This window comes from Thunnus thynnus, chromosome 15, assembly GCF_963924715.1.
Source record: "Thunnus thynnus chromosome 15, fThuThy2.1, whole genome shotgun sequence".
Taxonomy (NCBI): Eukaryota; Metazoa; Chordata; class Actinopteri; order Scombriformes; family Scombridae; genus Thunnus; species Thunnus thynnus.
Genome location: NC_089531.1, coordinates 20377983 through 20397084, shown reverse-complemented (window position 1 = coordinate 20397084; position 19102 = coordinate 20377983). Strand labels below are relative to the sequence as shown.

General features: G+C 39.5%; 3 protein-coding genes across 3 annotated transcripts; all 3 read left to right on the top strand.

Annotated features, from left to right (window-relative positions):
• The first annotated feature begins 2169 nt into the window (after positions 1 to 2169).
• Positions 2170 to 5242, top strand: LOC137197830 (cytochrome c-a). The gene is made up of 3 exons (XM_067611283.1): positions 2170 to 2511; positions 3081 to 3258; positions 4358 to 5242. The coding sequence occupies exons 2-3, from the start codon at positions 3090 to 3092 to the stop codon at positions 4501 to 4503; spliced, it is 315 nt and encodes a 104-aa protein (XP_067467384.1). The 5' UTR covers positions 2170 to 2511; positions 3081 to 3089; the 3' UTR covers positions 4504 to 5242.
• A 543-nt stretch (positions 5243 to 5785) lies between these two features.
• On the top strand, positions 5786 to 14103 carry wu:fc38h03 (acetylcholinesterase collagenic tail peptide). The gene is made up of 18 exons (XM_067611279.1): positions 5786 to 6171; positions 6789 to 6909; positions 7016 to 7125; positions 7228 to 7347; positions 7549 to 7593; positions 7734 to 7760; positions 9014 to 9085; positions 9185 to 9247; positions 9344 to 9370; positions 9643 to 9687; positions 10046 to 10081; positions 10165 to 10245; positions 10649 to 10745; positions 10848 to 10987; positions 11111 to 11230; positions 11539 to 11668; positions 12220 to 12322; positions 13176 to 14103. Exons 2-18 carry the CDS (start codon positions 6807 to 6809, stop codon positions 13243 to 13245), a joined length of 1389 nt encoding a protein of 462 aa, XP_067467380.1. The 5' UTR covers positions 5786 to 6171; positions 6789 to 6806; the 3' UTR covers positions 13246 to 14103.
• Positions 14104 to 14193: 90 nt separating this feature from the next.
• LOC137197829 (peptidyl-prolyl cis-trans isomerase FKBP14-like) lies at positions 14194 to 19089 on the top strand. Its single transcript, XM_067611282.1, has 4 exons — positions 14194 to 14519; positions 15795 to 15946; positions 16476 to 16603; positions 17656 to 19089. Exons 1-4 carry the CDS (start codon positions 14326 to 14328, stop codon positions 17812 to 17814), a joined length of 633 nt encoding a protein of 210 aa, XP_067467383.1. The 5' UTR covers positions 14194 to 14325; the 3' UTR covers positions 17815 to 19089.
• The last annotated feature ends 13 nt before the right edge of the window (positions 19090 to 19102 follow it).

Below are 19102 nucleotides of genomic sequence, written 5' to 3'. Positions count from 1 at the left end.
TGGTTTGTGGTCCTTATTGCACTGTTGTATGTTGATTCCTACATTTTTTTTTATTAATCACTTTTTTAAGTACCTAGACCCCAGTCTCACATGCATGGACAGTAGGCCTCATGTGGACTACATGACTGGCAGTTGGAGCAGTAAATGAGGTTGTAAGGGTTTAATGTAGCTGAACACCACAACGACTATCTCAGACTATCTCTCCATCCAGCTGTGACACCACATGGAAACAGTTGGAGGCTGATAAGGATGCTTAACTACCTAAAGAGCATTTTTCTACTGTTTTTAGGTGTTTAACTCAGCTAATACATTTTAAAATATCAAACACTGAGACATTTAAAATGAGGACATCCTTAATTTTCGTTTAAAAGGAGACATCCACAAAATCAGTCCTTTATTCAAGTCCTTTATTTTAATATAAAAAATTTTCTGGCTTTATGATTATTTCTACTTGGTTATACATCCTATAACCAACTGAACAGAAATACAGCAACCTGATTCCCAGTGAAACACTTCTGATACTTATGTGTTTGTGGTCCATGATGTACAATTGTCTTTTGAATTATGTGGATTGTGGATTGAAGTGACTTATAATAACAAGCCCATATTTATCCCACCAAAAATGGAAAATAGACATATTATGAAGGAAATAAGCCGAACAACGAACAAACATCATATTAACATGCATCAGAAAGTACAATCATACCACTAGAGGGAGACAAACACCTAGTCAAAGTCTTCACTGAGTCCTTGAACCAACACAGAGTACAAATCACTGTTTTTGCTTTTTACTTTAGTGCTTAAACTATTTTCACAACTATTGAAATGACCAAAGGGAAGCATAAATATTGTGTTTGTTGGATTCAGAATACATTGTTGTCTATCTATGTACTTTTTTCCAAGTGAGAGATTAATAAATAGGTCCCAGTGCTCATGGAAACTCCCTCACAGTCCCATTTCTCTGGGCCAGGTCATCCTGGTTTCTAACAAGTGAAAGAAGAGATCAGAAACTTGAGTATTAACACATTGTATACTGGTATTGACAATATAATGGACCACTGCATTGTAACAAAGTAATTTAACCCACTGTGAAAACAAAGACCATGGAGAAAAATCCTCATTTAATATAACAGTGTTTGTTTGTATCTCACAACATGTACTTCAGAATAGTGCATTTTCAGTCTTTATATCGCTATGATTCAATTATTTCAAATGTTTGACATTTTTAAATATAATATAATGATACCAAAGTGAAACTTGAGTGATAAGATGGATATATGCTCTACAAGAAACATTTTAAATCCCTGCTTTCATTGCCTCAAGAAGATCAGTTCAGTTCTCTATGTTCTATTATCAGTGGTACACTGAGACCAGTTTTCTACTGTGTTTGAGCAAATATTGGATTTTGTTTACAGTGTCTACTGTCATCTGACTCTAATATGATGGAGATGATAGATATGGTTCATTTTCATTATATATTTAGTGTTTTGTGTAATAATAAACCACTGAAAGATCTTTACAACATGGCATTTGGAGAACAACATAAACATAACAACATAAGTGGACACCCTTTGACAGGTTACATGTAGGGACAGGGGTTTGTGTTGGGTTATCCCCAAGGATGTAGGGGGACTAGGATATGTTTACACAGGTCTCCACTGCACAGACTGTGCCAGGCCTCAGTGGAAATGAGCGAAATTTGTTCCAGTGCTTCACTTCACTCAGACATACATGGGCACCACAGTTCATTATATTTTTATTTAAATATTTATTTAATTAGGCACTCATTGAGATTAAGATCTCTTTTCCAAGAGAGACCTGAGAACAAGAAACATTCGTAAGACAAGAATCAGCAGACAGAAACGACACAACTACACAATAACAAGGAATAAATAAGAACAGTTACAAGAATCATAAGAAACAGGAGATAAAATCTCCAATAGACATGTACGACTCAAGTTTGATGGCATTTTGCAGTTCATTCCATTTGAAAGGTGTATGGTACCTGAAAACAGCTCTGCCAACATTAGTGTACCTGTGTGCTGTAGTTACTAGATTTAAATGAGAGAAGAGATGTGAGGTAGTCTGGAGGCTGCACTATATGACCTAATAATGGCCTAAAAGGTTAAAAAAAAAAAATAGATGCTTTTAACTGTCTTTAGTGCTGCTACAGCAGTCATTCACTCCCACACACTGCAGACATACCTCACCTGTCTTTAAAAAAATAGATACTTAAACTTTCTTTAGTGCTGCTACAACAGTCATTCACTCCCATATACTGCAGACATACCTCACCTGTCTTTAAAAAAAAGGGTGTGCACGTAGCTGCGTCGTGAGTTATGAAACGTGTTTCATCACAGCTTGTTCCACCGCTCCCTTCCGAAATGTGAGATGTTTTTCTTTCAGGTTCAAATCCAGCCGCCACCCTGAAACGACCAGACACAAACTTCACAAATACAAACGAGACTTGGAAAAGTGGGAGGAATCTTCTTGAAACATACAGTCTGTCAGGTCAGTTAAAGCTTTATTTTGGGGTTATTCGCTAGTTGTTTGTTGTTTTAACTGTCTACCCCACACAAAACATGGTGGCATCACAATGTGGGCGACTGTTTATCTGTGTTTATGCAGGGTAATATCTGTTCTGCTCTTTATCCCGCAGCATTGCGTCGACAAGTCAGTTGTTACTATGGAGTTACTTTATATGTGACAGCTGATGTTTTGTGTTTTTCATCCAGACAAAAGTCAACAAACAGCGACTTTGTCTTTAGTTTCTACTTTACAGCAAACACACAAACGTTTGGTTTCTGTCAATACGGATGCATTTTTCTCATAATCCACGGTATTGTTACATTATAGCCTCTGACTTATTACACAACAATCCGGATGTATATAAACAAACTTTTCCTGTTTCTGAGTAATTATTGTACCAGCTCAGTACTCTGGGCTGCAATCTGTCTAAAATGGGACCCATCATCCCTTATGTTTCTCTGACTTGTTGTCTTCAGGGCACTCAATGTATTACTGGAGATTTATATAACTCATATTGATTGACATTGACTTATGATTTCCTCTCTTCCCAGTTGCTGGTCATGGGGGACATCAAGAAAGGGAAGAAGGTGTTTGTCCAGAAATGTTCCCAGTGTCACACAGTGGATGAGGGCGGGCGCCACAAGGTGGGACCCAACCTGTGGGGTCTGTTTGGGAGGAAGACAGGACAGGCGTCAGGCTACTCGTATACACAGGCCAACATTGAAAAAGGTATGGATGACTGACTGCAGACTGCAGGTTTGGGTGTATGACAGCCTCCACACTTCTATTTCATCAACTATGAGATAAATTATCTACTTACTGATTAGTTGGTTTACAGGTCGCTGCCCATGCATGTAACATAGCTAACTGATCAAGATGCAACCAAAGAAACAAGTAAATAAAGGCAAATTAGAAACAAAAGAGAGTGCATGTAAAGCCCAGATGTATTCTCTGAAATGGAGGAGATGGCATTTCAGTGAATGTAATAAAATGAATGTAATATAGTTGAATTAATGTACAAATATTCCTCCTGATCCTGGTTGACATGACAGGTCACACTGAAGTTTAAAAGTCACGCACCATTAATCAGAGGTTAAGGGGGCTTTATGCAGTATTTCAAATGTCTCAACCCATCTACCCGCCATTTGCATGTTTGTTTCTCTTTCCCAAGTTTTGGATTTGTGGGCATTACTGTGTGCCAGCTAGTTTTCTCTTTAGTACAGTTTCCCTCTTGTGAAAGCAGAAAACATTACAATAAAACAGAATGTTATGCCAATAAATACTTTAATTATGACAAGAGTTTTATCTTTGCATCTTGGAATCCCTGTCAAAATAATTTACTGACTGACTTTGTGGAGAGTGGAGATCCCAAAGATGAAGTCATGTCTGATCAGATTACAGTTCTGGAAATGACAAATGCTGAATAATCAAAGTTTTTGTAACCAGCTGTACATCCCTAACAAATATGCTAAAACCCACACACTGGACTGAGGATGATTTTGAAGTTATCATCCTCTTTTATTTCGTATGTTTGGATGTCAGTGATAAATCTGAATGTTCAGGTATGTGCAATTACTGTGTCCTAGCGGATGTTGTAGTGCTGAAAACATACTTTTTGTGCCTGACAGTCAGAGCAGCAGGTCTGAACAGGCGCAGTAGCACTGACATGTCTGCTGTGAATCTGAACTCTGCTCTAACATGAGGCAATAAAACCTAAAGACAGTTATGATATGTTTCGGAATGCAGATGAATGTATACTTGACAAATTAAAAGTAACGTTCATAAAATCATGTTGCAAACCTGAAGTGTTCATGTGTTTTTTTTCTAGGGATTATATGGGATGAGGACACTCTGATGATCTACCTTCAAAACCCAAAGAAATATATTCCTGGTACCAAGATGATCTTCAGCGGGATCAGGAAGAAAAAGGAAAGACAAGATATCATAGCCTATTTAAAGGATGCCACCTCCTAATAGACACACAGTGAGAAAGTACACATGCAGCTGTGGACAGAAGTATCAAATATCTAAAGAAAAATACAGTGTTTTCTTTGTATTAGTTTTGAATTCATAATTTACATTAGCTGTTTATATCTGTGCATCATGTTACATTACAACATGGCTGCCACACTGTTCACACTGTTTTTGTGTATAAGAGGCTGTTTTTAATTATCATATGAGTCAGCCTTCCTGCAACTTGTTGACCTAAAAATTTTACTGCCGCTTGCACAGAATCCATTTGCATTTTTGCCACTTTAACTCTTACTGCACTCTCGATCACTGTTGTTAAAGTTTATTTTTCTAGTTTATTGTGTTTACTACTTGTTAAGTCTCTCTCTTATTATATGTAGTTTTCTGCTGCAGACTCAAAACGGGTATAAAAGGTGTTTGTATTAAATGGTGCTCCATGGACAGTCCACTTCTTTTTCTTTTTTTCCTCTTCTTGTAAACTGTTGTTACATTGTTACAGACCTTAAGCATATTTTTTGTTTCTGACTGTGTTTAAGTTGCACTTAAAAATGAGTTTTTTGATACAAGAAAAGTTGGTCAAATAGTAACTACTACTTACAACTCTTAAACTTGGCCTGATAACGACCTGTTGAATACATTTTTATTGAGCTACTGTTTTATACTTTGTTGTTGTTATTCCTTTTCAAGACAACCCCTTGGCTTGAGTAAACAGATGTGGCAATAAAGTACCTCTTTTAGTGAATTATGCCTGTGGCCTATTCATTTATCATTGTAACGGCAATTGTATGCAGCAGCTTGCCACCCAGATCAGATACACACACAGCTGATGGGAAGAAAAGAAAACTAGAAACAAGCAAAGGCAATAAGCTTGAAAAAGTTAAAGTTGTATTAATGTATTTTTTAAATCTATTATCTAGATCATTACTTATTTAGTTACTTTGGCTTCACCACACAGCAACAACACCAACATCAGTTTTAACAACATAAGAGTTTTAAAATACAATGAAAATACAATGATTTAAAAAGATTAATGCACAGTTGCCCTATAAGGGGACAAACAATTATGTATCAAATGAGTTCTGCCATGGATGTAGGGGAGTTTAATTCACCTTAAGTCAACTTAGCCATCTTTATATTTGCAAAAAAAGAGTTTTCTCACCTGTATTGACAGACATAAGTATAAAACATAAGTTGAGTATTGTCAGGTGTGGATTATTGATTTTATTAGGTTATTTCTTGCAAGGTCTCAAATCTCCAGCAGAGGGAGGCATTTTATTGCCGAAGAGACCAATAGCATCACTATGGTTTACATAAAACGTGCCAAACGCATGCAGAAGTGTCATAGACATCCCAGTTATCCAGCCAGCTGTGCTGAATCCAGATGACACAACAGTTATGCGCCTTTAACGCAGACCCGCTGGGACTGAGCTGCCGCCGTCGCTGCTGTGTTGACTCCACTCAGTGGCCTCTGCTGGGCATTTAGCCGCCGGGAGAGAAGGTCCTCCCTCCACAATTGTGTTGTTATTGACCGGCGGAGGGAAAGAAGCGGGTCGATAAGTGGATCAGATTTATTAGCGGTCCAGATTGGCCACAGCCTGTGGGACTGCACACCGCGCAGAGGGGGAGCGCCAGACAGCGTGTCTACAAGTGCGGCGCAATTTCAAGTGGAAGGTAAGCGAGATCTTGTGCATGAAAATCCCATGAATGTGAATGACATTGCTTCATATTGCTTCCATTCATGTATCATGAGGACATGAAGGCAGACTGTGCATTCAATTAGACGGGATAGAAGTAGTGGGAGTATATTAATGAACTGGTGCAGCATCTTCTTTTGCAAAACACGTGTTTTAACACGGGATTATTTTCATTTTAGGATTTCTAACATCTTGCATTCACTATCATTGACCTGCACTCACCATATGACATTACTAGAAATGTTTGTGTAAATGGACCTGTTACAGCCTTACAACTGTTACTCTTGTCAGTGAGTGGCCTCCCTACTGGTCTAATTCTGGCACTGGGCTGAGGGTGTTGGTGCACGGTTGGAATTACAGCGGTGGCTGCATCTGCTGCAGTGTTGAGCTGCAACAAGTTTATTATGCTATGAGGAGAGGGAAGGGGGGGGGGGGCGAGGGGGGGGCTTGGTGGACTGAGGTTAGCCAGTGATGAAATAGTGACACCCTTAAGAGGGAGTAAGGAAAAGTGACAGCTGCCAGTAACTGCATTAAGCTCAGGCAGCAGAGATAGAGTGTGTGTGAGTGTGTAACAGCTTGCATTGTGCGTTTTAGGGAAATAACACCAGCAGGATGGACCTGGTCAAAATTGCAGTGTCCTTCCACATTCTCCTGTGTCCTGCGTGGGCCCTGTACCGCCACTCCTTCATGGACAGCATCCTTTCACCCCGCTCAAGTAAGATATCTAGTTGTGTGTAAGACTATAACAACAGGAACACATGTTACATGTACCGCTGCGATTCATCATGGCAGGCTGTTAGTGATATGTGTCTTTCTCTCAGCCCTCAGGTTGCTGAACGAGCCAATGAGGTTTGACCCCTGTTGTCTCATGTCACCGCCTCCCCCACCTCTCTTCCCTCCGCCGCCTCAGCTTTGGAAGCGGGGCGACCCCGTAGGTGTCAAACACACATCGATTTACACACAGGTATATAATAATGCAGCATAGTAGGCTTCTGCTTCAAAACCTGTATTCTTGGATCTTGTGTGTTTGAAGGATGGTATCAGCATGTTGGAGCCAAGTGTTTTTGGAGGAGAGCAGCAGCAAAGACAAAAACCTGTGATGCCAGGGTGTTCACCTGGGCCTCCAGGACCTCCAGGACCCAGCGGCCCAGAGGTAAGACCCTTGCTTCAAAACAAAACACTCACATAAGCATCCATCAGCCTGCTGTAGCCATTTTAAGAGAGAAGATGGAAATATTGTTAAACAAGCATGGAAATAAAACTAAATGACCTTTTTAGTATTGATCTTTCTACAAATGTACCAAGCTCAATAGGGAATATGTGAGCTGTATATAAATGTGGTGTCATTTTTCAGGGTCACCGTGGATTACCTGGCATACGAGGACCAAAGGGGGAGAAGGTGTGTGTTTTCTGTGGTCTAAGGGCTCACGTCTTGAAATATGTCTCTAATGTAGTTTGCAATTTGTGCATGTGTCCTTGTGTTCCTCTCTGCTCTAACAAGCACTACATCTCCCTCTCCCCTCATTTGTCCTCCTCCAGGGAGAAATTGGACGTCCGGGGTCAAAGGTGAGCTGCTCCTCCCCTCCTGCATGTCTCGCTTGTCTTTCTCTGGTCCATCTCGCATGTCCTTGGAATAATGGGATCTAGATTTCTCCCTCTCTCTCTTTCTCTCTCCCTCCGTTGTTCCCTCTATGCATCCTCAATCTCCATGATGTGTATTGTCTATAGATGATGTGCCCAGAATATCCTCTGCAGCTGCTAAATGGGTCATGCTACATTAGTCTCAGAAGCCGCTCTGAAAATGTAGCAAAGCTTGATCACATCCTTGTATGTCTCCCTTCATCCTCCCACTCCTCAACTCTCTGTCATTCCCCTCTTCTTTCCCTTCTCCTCTGCTTCTCCCTCCACTCTCTCCTTGTTCCCTTGGCCTGGCTCCATTAGCCCTCGTACTGGACTCCAGTCCTGCTGATCCAGGCTCTTCTGCACTTTAATCTTCCTAAGTGCTTTTGCTCTCCATGATAAATCACTCCACACAGCAGCAAGTCCGCTGTGTCTCTACAGGCTGCTGTTTTAATGACAGGCAACAAAAATGAGAGCACGCTGCTAGCATGGCAGCCACTCAGGGATACTCATCCAGGTGTCACAAAGATGTGAGGCTGTTGTGTAATATATTTGGCTCTCTTGCTTACAGGGAACTGGCGATAGAGCGAGATCAATTAAAGCTTTGTTCCTGTCCACTAATTAGCAGATCTCAGTGGCATTCTTAAAGCTTTAAACAGTGGGTTTTGGCCTCTGTCAGGAGGTCAGTTTGACTTGCTTATTTGTTTCTGAACCTTATTTAACTCGGTCAGTCCCTGTTGAATTCAAGGCCTCCCTTTCAGGGAAACAGGGCCAGTGAAGAAGCATCATGATCAACATAAAAGTTGTAGATCATCAACAATACAAAAGCAGAAATTAGTCAGAATTGAAGTAAAATAAAATGCAAACAGGACTTTATTAAAGAGAACTAAATAAATCTTCCTGCAGACAAAGATCAGACTGTTAACACTGAAGTCAAGTCTGTTTTTATTTATATAGCCCAAAATTCAAATCAAAAATTTGCCTCAAAGGGCTGACTTGGCACAACAAAGCTGTCTACTTGAGTCTGTCACAAAATACTTCATGCAGATTAAACTCAGCAAGAGATCGATTCATTCAGATTCAAGTCACTTTTGCATCAAGTTTTATGATAACAGTGAAAAAAATGCATTAAGGCTTTAAGGAACCTTTGACTAATATTTATACTAATTGCTGAATGACTAACATCTGTCTTTCTGTAGGGTCGCACTGGAGCTCCAGGCCTTCCTGGGAAACAAGGACTTCAAGGATGGCCTGGTCCAGAGGGACCCAAGGTAAGTCTTATGGTGACTTAGTGGCTCCTTACTGCTGTGGTGTGAAACACAGTATATGACATATAGAGAGTCATATGAGTATAATTTTTATTTAAATAGGGTGAGAAGGGGGATCCAGGCCTCATGGGATTACCAGGACTGAGAGGACCACCAGGGACAAAGGTTAGTCACATCTTCACAACATCATATACACAATCATGTACATGTTGGACTTTTGTTGGTCTTATCTGTTGTTATACTCCTCTTCTGTCCTCTCAGGGTTTGCCTGGATACAAAGGAGACAAAGTAAGTTACATTGTACCTGTTTGTCACTGCTAAACTATTAAAAGTCCAACTGAAATTAAACTGCATGTTTTTCAGTACTACAGCATCCACATCAGCTCTGTAAATCACATGACCTGTGTTCTCCTTTGAGAAAAATATCTGAAACCAAAAGGGAGGAGAATTATATTTAATAATTTTTGGTTTCATGATGGCATCCTCTTGTTTTGTGCGTGTGTGTGTGTGTGTGTGTGTGTGTGTGTGTGTGTGTGTGTGTGTGTGTGTCTTTATCAAAGGGGGCTCGTGGCGATGCTGGAACAGCAGGACCAAAAGGAGATAAAGTAGGTGGAGAAATGTCTTTTTTTCCGTTATTGCAGGTCCTGAAATTGTTTTGTTGAATAATTTCTTAAAGTCCATTTATGCTTTCATTGGATTAAGAGCACCTCAACTCATCCTGCATTATAATGGACCCAATAATGTGATTAGAAGGTGAAATCCTCGACAGCTTGTTCAACTATTGGTTGGAATCCAAAGTGGTTCACAACTTGAGCTACTTTCTTACAGGACATTTCAAGCATTTTTACGTGTTTTAATAAGACCTCTAACTCAGTGCCAGATTAAATTAATGTTAACATTTTTATGAGTCCTGCTGAAATAATGACTTTTCTCACATCAAGTTCTCATTTTGTCTCTATTTAGGGTTCCATTGGTTTGCCTGGGATGCTTGGACAGAAGGTAGGAATAATTAAGCAATGTGGACTGTGGAGTTAAGCAATTTGATTTGATCTGATTATTTCTTATCTTTGCTCCTCTCCCAGGGTGAGCAGGGACCAAAGGGAGAGCCAGGAGTCCCAGGAAAGAGAGGACCCACTGGGCGACCTGGGAAGAGAGGCAAACAGGTGAGAAAAAAAAAAGACTGATACGAAGGTGCACAAGGTGTTTGATTATTTCTAAAGTATGTAGGTTTCTGTGTTTTAAATGTAACAGACCTGGATCTGACATGGTTCACTTTCATACACCAGCATCACGTAACCCTTGTGTGGAGAACTGACACTCTGCTGCTCCTCAGTGAGTGAACAGAGAGATATGTCCTCTCACTGGCTAAATCAGTCTCTCCAACTCAACTTGGGGCTCTAAGTTTAGACTTCCGCAGGGACTGTAGAGTCTTTGGCATCTTCTCAGTCTACACATTTACACACACATACACACACATGTGTACACACACAGCTATGCACAAGTGGCAGTGGCATGTAGGTCATTTCAGTGTGTGTGTATTTTCTAATATTGGCCTGGTTTGTGCAGGGCATGAAGGGTCAGACTGGAGCCCCTGGAGTCATGGGCCCCCCAGGACCTGCGGGTCCAAATGGCCAGCCTGGACCACCTGGTCCACCTGCCTCTGGTAACACACACGCTGAAACACAATCAGTCTCAAATTATTGTTTATATAATTTCAAAGTATAGTTTAGGCATGTGTGTGTTATACGGGTTGTGTTCCTTGCAGGTCTCTATCTAGTCGGGGAAAAGGGAGAGAAGGGTCTCCCAGGTCCACCAGGTCGCTGTGAGTGTGACACCTCTCTCGGAGCAAAAAACACCCCTTTTGGAAGCTACACACAACAGGGTAGCCCCAATAAAGTCCCTGCGGTAAGACCCCATTCACATTAAACTGCTTTCCTTCACAATATTAGCATTGAAACTGAAAATTTACCTATACTGAATCAATCATTACTCATCAACTTTCACAATCGTCTGTATGCATGTGTGTAGATATTTGTGGTAAACAACGAGGAGGAGATGGCACGTCTACATCTTGACAACGCTATAGCATTCAGGAAGGATCAGAGGGCACTCTACTTCAGAGATAAAGATGGATGGAAACCCATACAGGTATATTTGATGTGTTAAGTAATTGTTGAGGATGTAGCACTACAGATGTTCAAATGACCGGAGCTGGAAGCTATCATTTTTCAAACAGGAGCCATTGAGCACATTATTACATCTTGGCTTAAACTAGGCTACATTTCATCGTTACTATAAGTGACCAGGTTAAATAAAACTTACATTTCAGGCTAGTTTTAGCCGAGGTAACTTGACATCTTTTCACCTGCAAACCAAAAAAACCTGAGCTTGCTTCGTAAGACTTCTCAGAACCTGCAAATGTCAAGTCAGCGCTTGTTCTCTTGCAACTCTTGTAGCCCTTCCAGCCGTTCCAGTCCACAGAGAAAGTCCAGGACAGAGTTGGCATGTGCGGGGACAGAAAAGTGCAGCCCCAGCATGGAGAGGAGTGTGATGACGGAAACCAGATTGTCACTGATGCTTGTCTCAGTGAGTTACATGCCTCTCAAGTTCACTTGCACATACGGCCAGTACAGTAAGAGTTTAAGACAAAGAATGATCTACTGGCAGCTATTCTAATAATCCAAGCAATTGTTGTCATTGAAAACAAATTTCAATTATATTTTAAGTCGCTTTTTGTATATAAAGCACAATTTTCTCAGACAATCTTCATGCCACCCTCTTTAGATCAAAATCTTAGTCTATAAATGCGGGCTTTTTGCTGCACAAACAGCACTATGCTGTCACAAATGGGATAACCTGCAGAGCATAGTCTGAGCCCACATAGCAGAGGATTAAAGAACTATGCGCTGTGAAACCTTTCCTTGATCTTTCATTAATCTCACCCTCTCTTTTCCTGCCATCCTTTCACTACTCTCTGCTTCTCTGTTCAATTAAATTAGCAGGAAAATGCTGTATTGGCACACGAGAGTGCCAAAGCAATTAGTTACGTCTTCTCTCTCCCTTCCCTCCCTTGCTCTCTCCTATCTCTGCCACTACGTTTTTTTGTTGTTTTAATGTCTTTCCCTTTATCACTTCAGATTGCAAGTGGGCCTACTGTGGAGATGGCTACCGACATGAAGGCATGGAGGAGTGTGATGGAAAAGACTTTGGTTATCAGACCTGCAAATCTTATCTTCCTGGGTATGTTTGCTGACAGGATTCAGTTCACGTATTTATGTGCATTAAGATGCTGTTATAAGCCAACATTTTGCAGAGGTCTTCTGTGCCAAGATTGCACAATGCAGTTCATTCTGCAGGTATGATTCATCTTGGGATAGTGCAGGTCACTCAAATGAACTAATGTACTTTTTTGTTGTGTCTATGAAACCATCCTGAGATGGTGTATTTGTAGTCCAATATTTAAAACTGCATAACTCACTCAACTCTGCCAGCTTTGTATTTATGCTTAAAGGAGTAGTTAGAATTTTAAGATACGCATTCACTCTCTTGCTGAAAGTTTGATGAGAGGATCAATATCACTCTCATATCTGTTAGGTAAATATGAGGTAGAGCCAGGAGGCAGTTCACTTAGCTTAGCATAAAGAAGAGTAGGGGAAACAGCTACTTGTTCAACTAGCTGTCCAGCAAGTAAACATAATTCCATTTACTAGCCCTTCTGAAGTGCTTTAATTAACATGTTTAATCCTCATGAATTACAAAACGTCTTGTGATTCAAGAAATAGTTCCAGCAAGTAAAACCATAACTTTCTGATTTTTTAATTTTCCTGCTAATTTAATTTTTTTTTGTATGGATTAAACTAGTGAGATGTAACGTGTTAGTTAATGGTTTTACCTTTAGGCTAGCTGGCTGCTTCCAGTCTTTATGCTAAGCTAAGCTAATTGCCTCTCAGCTCTAGACTCCATACTTACCACACACACATGAAAGTGATATCAATCTCCTCATCTAACTGGGTAGGTAATTGGGTAGGTACTGAGTTAAGTATACACTTATCAGTCAGTTGCACTTATAAATCATTTTCCGTGTCTTTCACAGATCCTTTGGGCAGCTCAGATGCACTGACTCCTGCCTCATTGACTCCACTGGCTGCAAGTACTTCACCTGAACTGGAAATGTTTTTAAAAATGGCCACATTGCAACTTTGCAACCTGTTTTTATGATTACAGGGCATATACTTCAGATTCCTCCTGAAGTCTCGCCCCTCCACCCCCTTCCTAAAAAAATAACTGATGAACTGAGAGAGTACTAAAGGGAAGCGCTTGTGTCTGCTCTGAGCCATGAAAAGTCATGGGAGTCAGCTTTGAATTGACTGTCCCCCCTGGAGGTTCAAATCTTTTATCGGCCTCAGGGAGACGCTCCTTGCGACTGTAACACCATCGGCTGTAGCACTGTTATGAACACTGGTGATGGTGGGGAACTGTTAAACGATTTAACGATTGTATCATATTAAGTAGTTTCATTGTGTATGACTTGCTGACTGTTAATGCAGAAAATAAGCTGAACTTCTTCTTCTTCTAATGAGAAAAAGAAAAAAAAGAGCCTTTTCCAAAGAGGCAATAATACTATATGTACTGTAGTATGCAAATCAGGGGTGTGTAAATGTTTTTATTCCAGTGCAATGCATTACAAAACATATATTTATGAAGTGCAATGCTGTGTTATTGCATGTAAATGTGTTCCGGTGCACAGTGGACTGCTTTAAACAGTGCTGTAGATGTACTAGCCAAAGTGTGGCTCTTCTGAAGTGAATGTTAAAATACCCGACAGGAAGAAAATGAATGTCATACTGCAACAACAGCCAAAAAAGATTATGTGTGATTATTGCAGCAGCATGAAGAAACTGCTCCATTACATCAAATACAATCAAGACTAAACCAGAAAATATATAATCTGCCTGCATGACTGTAAATTTCATAAAACATTGTACATTAATAAAGATTACACTTCTGAGTTATGTCTTCAATCAGTTTAAGTTGGGTTTTTTTTAAAGGGGGGACTGTGTGGGTGGGGTTTATGAGGAGGAAGCAGCCAATCAAAGGAGGACTTCCTGCAACAACTTGTATGATGAAACGTCCCTGCCACGTACGTAGGGGGGCAACTGCAAGCTTTGTTGCTTGTTCTGCACATTTGTTAGAAACTTTGTCTATTCGTCCTGCTGTTTGTCCGGAGAGTTAAGTGTGTCGGCATGTTGCTGACTGTGCTGAGCTGGCTCTCCTCCTCCCTGCTGCTGTCTGTCAGCGGCGGGAAGCTGCCTGAAGCTGAGGTGCAGATAGAAGTCATGCACAGACCTTTTCTCTGTCACCGAAAATCCAAGTATGGAGACATTCTGCTGGTGCATCATGAGGGATATTTAGAGAATGGGACCATGTTTCACTCCACGTATGTATGTTTGATGTCTAACAGTCTTTGAAATTAATGCTAATTTCAGGTAAGATAGTTGAAGTTAATTTCTCACTCCTGGTGGTTTTGCACTGTCAATAATGAAAGATATAAAGTGGAAGATATTTTCTGTTATCTACACTTGAAAACAGCTGTTATAGTTGTAATGTATCACCTTGGTTACTGCCTACAGGAGGAGAGGGTCACGTGAAAAAAAGAAAAACTTTTTAAAGGGCCAGTTCACCCAAACTACAAGAGGACATATTATCTCTCATACTTATAGTGATGTCTAACCATGCGGATATCTTTGCTTTTATGTGCTGAGGTTTTAAGATATCCATCTCTCAATTTTTTAAATTTAACACTGATTTTTTTCACGTGTATATTTTCAGTTCTTTAAGTACTACAAACAACATTCACCTGCATTTTACTGGGGTACCACAGATGTCTATTTGTTAATTTATATGTTTGCATTAGACCTGCAATGATTAGTCAACTAATCGATAAGTTGCCAACTATTGATTTAATCGCCAACTATTTTGATAATCAGTCATTTTTTAAGAAAAATATGTCCAAATTATTCCAGCTTCTCAAATGTGAATATTTTCTGGTTTATTTCGTTTTCTGTATAGTAAACTGAATATATTTAGGTTGTGGACTGTTTGTTAGGACAAAAGGAGATATTAAGGATGTCCTTTTAAGGTTGGGAAACTGAGATTTTTCACCATTTTCTGACATTTTATAGACCAAACAACTAATCGATTAATCAAGAAAATAATTGACAGATTAAGGAGAAGTAGGAAGCTAAAAGCTCATACAAGGACATCCAAAATCCCAAGACAAGATAAACAGAATTACACAACATAAAAAGTGTCAGAGACATAGTATATCAAAATGTTGGCACATAAAGTTTAGACTATCAGTATGGCTTGAAGGGAAAGTGAAAAAATATGTTTTTTGTGTGTGTGTGATTTAGGTGAACTGACTCTTTAATTTCTGAGTTTAACATCAGTATTGTAAGAAAATACTTGGTACGAATTCTTGACTTTTCTTCTCATGTTATCTAATATTATATCTCTCAATATTATAATAACAACCACAGACAGAAATTAAAAGTTATTTTAATTCGAAAATATGTTTGATGCCATAAAGTTAACATTAAAAAATAATGACTAGATATTATTTGCATTGCAAAGTGTTGGAACAGTCAGCAACAGGGGTTTTGCAGTATTTCCTTTTCCATACCTGTAACACTCCGCTCTGTCTGTCCACCAGTCGAGGCCATGGTGACAAGCTGGCAGTGTGGTTTACACTTGGCATCAAGGAAGTGATCAGAGGCTGGGATAAAGGCCTGCAGGACATGTGCGCTGGAGAGAAGAGGAAGCTCATCGTACCTCCAGCTCTGGCCTATGGGAAGGAAGGGAAAGGTATTGAAGCTTTTACACATGCATGTAAAGGTCACTGTATCCTTCCCTAAAGGTACATGACACTATCTTCTTATAAAAGCATGTGGTTTTACAGAATGTGTTATTTATATTCTGCATGTTTGTATGTAAAATTGCATTGTTTTGATTGGCTCTCTAGGACTCCCACAATGAATGAAGGTTTCAGTCAGTAATACTAGTCCGCTTTATGTCAACATGGAGCATGTGAACAATACTAAGCTTTGTCCTGGTAAGCACACACCACTCCAACCAATAACATCGAACCTTCCTGCACCTAACTAACCTTTGCCATGACAACAGAAACCTGAATGACTTCAAATGACTACTAATGCAGTTTTGTCATTAACACTCACACAATGCTTTATAACTTATTTACTCACAGAAGTACCATTTCTGTAGCTCTAACCAAGCCTACTGTTTCTCTATGCTGAAGCATGCTTATAGAAACTGCAGGTGATATCAGGTCTCAGTTTTAGTTGACCTCTTGCCCTGTGGTCTTGTCCATGGTCAGGTAAAATCCCTCCTGAAAGCACCTTGACCTTCATCATCGAGGTGCTTGAGATCAGAAACGGACCGAGGTCGCACGAGTCCTTCCAAGAGATGGACCTCAACGATGACTGGAAGCTCTCCAGGAACGAGGTGCAGACCAGGACTGCATTGTGATTTATTCAACAAAACACTTTCTTTATTCTTTATACTTTAGTTGGATCCCCATTAACTTCCACTAAATGCTCACTAGTCTTGCTGGGGTGCACACAACAACAGTAACAATAAAACAATAATTAAAAATCACATTGATCAATAAAACAAGAAAAAGCTAAACACACCATTTATAAAGATCAGAAAATAAGTGGAATAACTACATATGAAAAAGTAGACCAAAACCACAATAACCAGAGGTAACATCTATGTAACTTAAACTTTATAAGAGATGAATTGACCACTGGTTTCTGACCTTGATGGCTTGTGACACTTTGTAACCAAGCAATGTCTAATCATGACCCCTCATTACTGGGCTGCTTTCCCTACCTGAATTTATTCAGAAAAATATGTTGAACTGTTGTTGGATAAAGTCAAATAAAGATTATATCTTGGTATAAAAAATGGTGCAAATCATAAACAGTTATGCTTCCCTTCCCATCATAATTTCTGTTATGTAATTGCAGTTGAAACAGACCAATCAGAGCCCATCAGACTGTCAGTCATCAAAATCAGTTCATAACAGTTAAATCAGACAATGTGTCAGGTGTCAAGAAATTAGAACATAAAGCACATCAAAAATGTTAATATTGTGATGGTGTAAATACTGTGGTGATAGAATTTTATGTAAAATGATTCTCAAAAACAAAAAAATATGAGCTCTTTGGATCTCTGTGTAGCCGAGGATTCAAGTAGCCAGCTTAAGTTATTGTATAGCTTGCATTTTACAATGCAGGTATATTATTTTTTAGTGAAGATACAATATGGTTATATTAAGATATTTACACTATAATTTGGCCCAAACTGTAACCTGAGGTCATTTCTATTTAGTGTCTCACTTTAGACTTTCTGTATCATGTAAAGAATGGAACTAGAAATGGGCTTCAATTTCTGCCTTTTTCTTATTATTAATCATATTTTTGTTGCTTCAGTCTGTGTTTTTCTTTTTTCAGCCAGTCTTTCCCAATTATTTCCTGCTCTCTCCCTGCCAGGTGAAAGAATACCTGAAGAAGGAGTTTGAGCGTTACGGCTACCCTCCCAACGACACCCTGCACGAGAACATGATGAAAGATATTTTTGCCAGAGAAGATAAGAACAACGATGGCTTCATATCCTCCAGAGAGTTTACTTACAAACATGATGAACTTTAAAGCCACTTCCTGTCCTGCTACTCACTCACTCACTCGTCCAGTGTCTTCCAGTTTTCATTGATCTGTGGTGGAAACACTTTGAGTTTTATTGGGAGGATTCTCTCAGGTTAACTGAACATCTTAGCTTTACAGAAGAATTGTGTTTGTGTGGCAAGTGACTCTTAAACCCATCCTCTGTGAAGATTTATGTGGTGGGCTTTGAGACAATTTTTGTTTATCTGGCTCTTTTAGTGATATTTCACTTTAGTAGATCTTTGCATTTGTGTGTGTTTACTTCTACAGGAGCTCGTGAATGGCAAACTGCCAGATTTGCTCCTTTTGGGACCAAGATCCCCTTGACATTTCTAACTTTAGAAATTTAAAAACCTTTTAGCACATTTACATTCAAGCGAATTAGACCATGTAACTTTTCAAGAATATGCTGACGTAACAGCAAAGGAATGAATGCCTGTACTGACAGCACATCATGTGGGCAGGTAGAGCATTACTGTTGCTAAATTTGGAGGTGAAATTCCCCTTAAGTGAAATGCAATGTTTGTTTCCTTTACAAAATGTTTAACTTTTATAAGTGCATTTGGAAAGAAAGAGAGTACTTTATGGCAGACATGGTGACTTGTCAATGCGGGAAAAGCAGGTGTAATTAATAACATAATTTTGCTCTATTTAAGTGCTCCCAGGAAGTCAGTATGCATAAAACTGAGGCTATTATTAGTGTTGTAAGTGACACCTGTGTTTGAAAAGTCAAAATGTCCGTGAGAAAGGAACACTGCACACGCATACACTGAAATATGAATGCTGAAAGGATATATTGTTCAGCTATATCCCGCTACATGAAGTGTAGTTTTATTCTGATGTTGAATCCACTCACACATTGACTAACATTGAGTCTAAAGCTGGTCTTCTTACATCTTAGACAATTAAAATTTTGGTAATAATGAACAACTCTATCTACAAGATATAATCCAGAGAAGACTCATCTGAAAGGACAAAAGAAATTAATGTACCAGTACATCTTTAACAATGTACTGGAGGCTGTTTTCAGATATTGTACATGTGTTTCAAACCAGAAAATGTTCCCACAGTGCTGACTAGAATCTCGACTGTCCTGTTTCTGTAACTTCGGGCTAGACTTCTTTCATGTAAAGACATCAAGACTCAACTCAATTAGCAAATGACAGCTCTGTGCAGGACAGATCTGCATATTCATTTCAATCATCTTAAAGAAAATGTGATCAATAAAGTGACTGCGTCAACTTTTTTAAAACAAATTCAAAATACTGTGGTTTAT

Coding starts and splice junctions, on each gene's coding strand:
- LOC137197830 (XM_067611283.1), top strand. CDS start 3,090: ATGGGGGACATCAAGAAAGGGAAGAAGGTGTTTGTCCAGAAATGTTCC. Junction 3,259..4,357: donor ACAGGCCAACATTGAAAAAG/GTATGGATGACT, acceptor TTTTTTTTCTAG/GGATTATATGGGATGAGGAC.
- wu:fc38h03 (XM_067611279.1), top strand. CDS start 6,807: ATGGACCTGGTCAAAATTGCAGTGTCCTTCCACATTCTCCTGTGTCCT. Junction 7,348..7,548: donor CAGGACCCAGCGGCCCAGAG/GTAAGACCCTTG, acceptor GTCATTTTTCAG/GGTCACCGTGGATTACCTGG. Junction 7,761..9,013: donor TTGGACGTCCGGGGTCAAAG/GTGAGCTGCTCC, acceptor GTCTTTCTGTAG/GGTCGCACTGGAGCTCCAGG.
- LOC137197829 (XM_067611282.1), top strand. CDS start 14,326: ATGTTGCTGACTGTGCTGAGCTGGCTCTCCTCCTCCCTGCTGCTGTCT. Junction 15,947..16,475: donor CTATGGGAAGGAAGGGAAAG/GTATTGAAGCTT, acceptor GTCCATGGTCAG/GTAAAATCCCTCCTGAAAGC. Junction 16,604..17,655: donor GGAAGCTCTCCAGGAACGAG/GTGCAGACCAGG, acceptor TCTCCCTGCCAG/GTGAAAGAATACCTGAAGAA.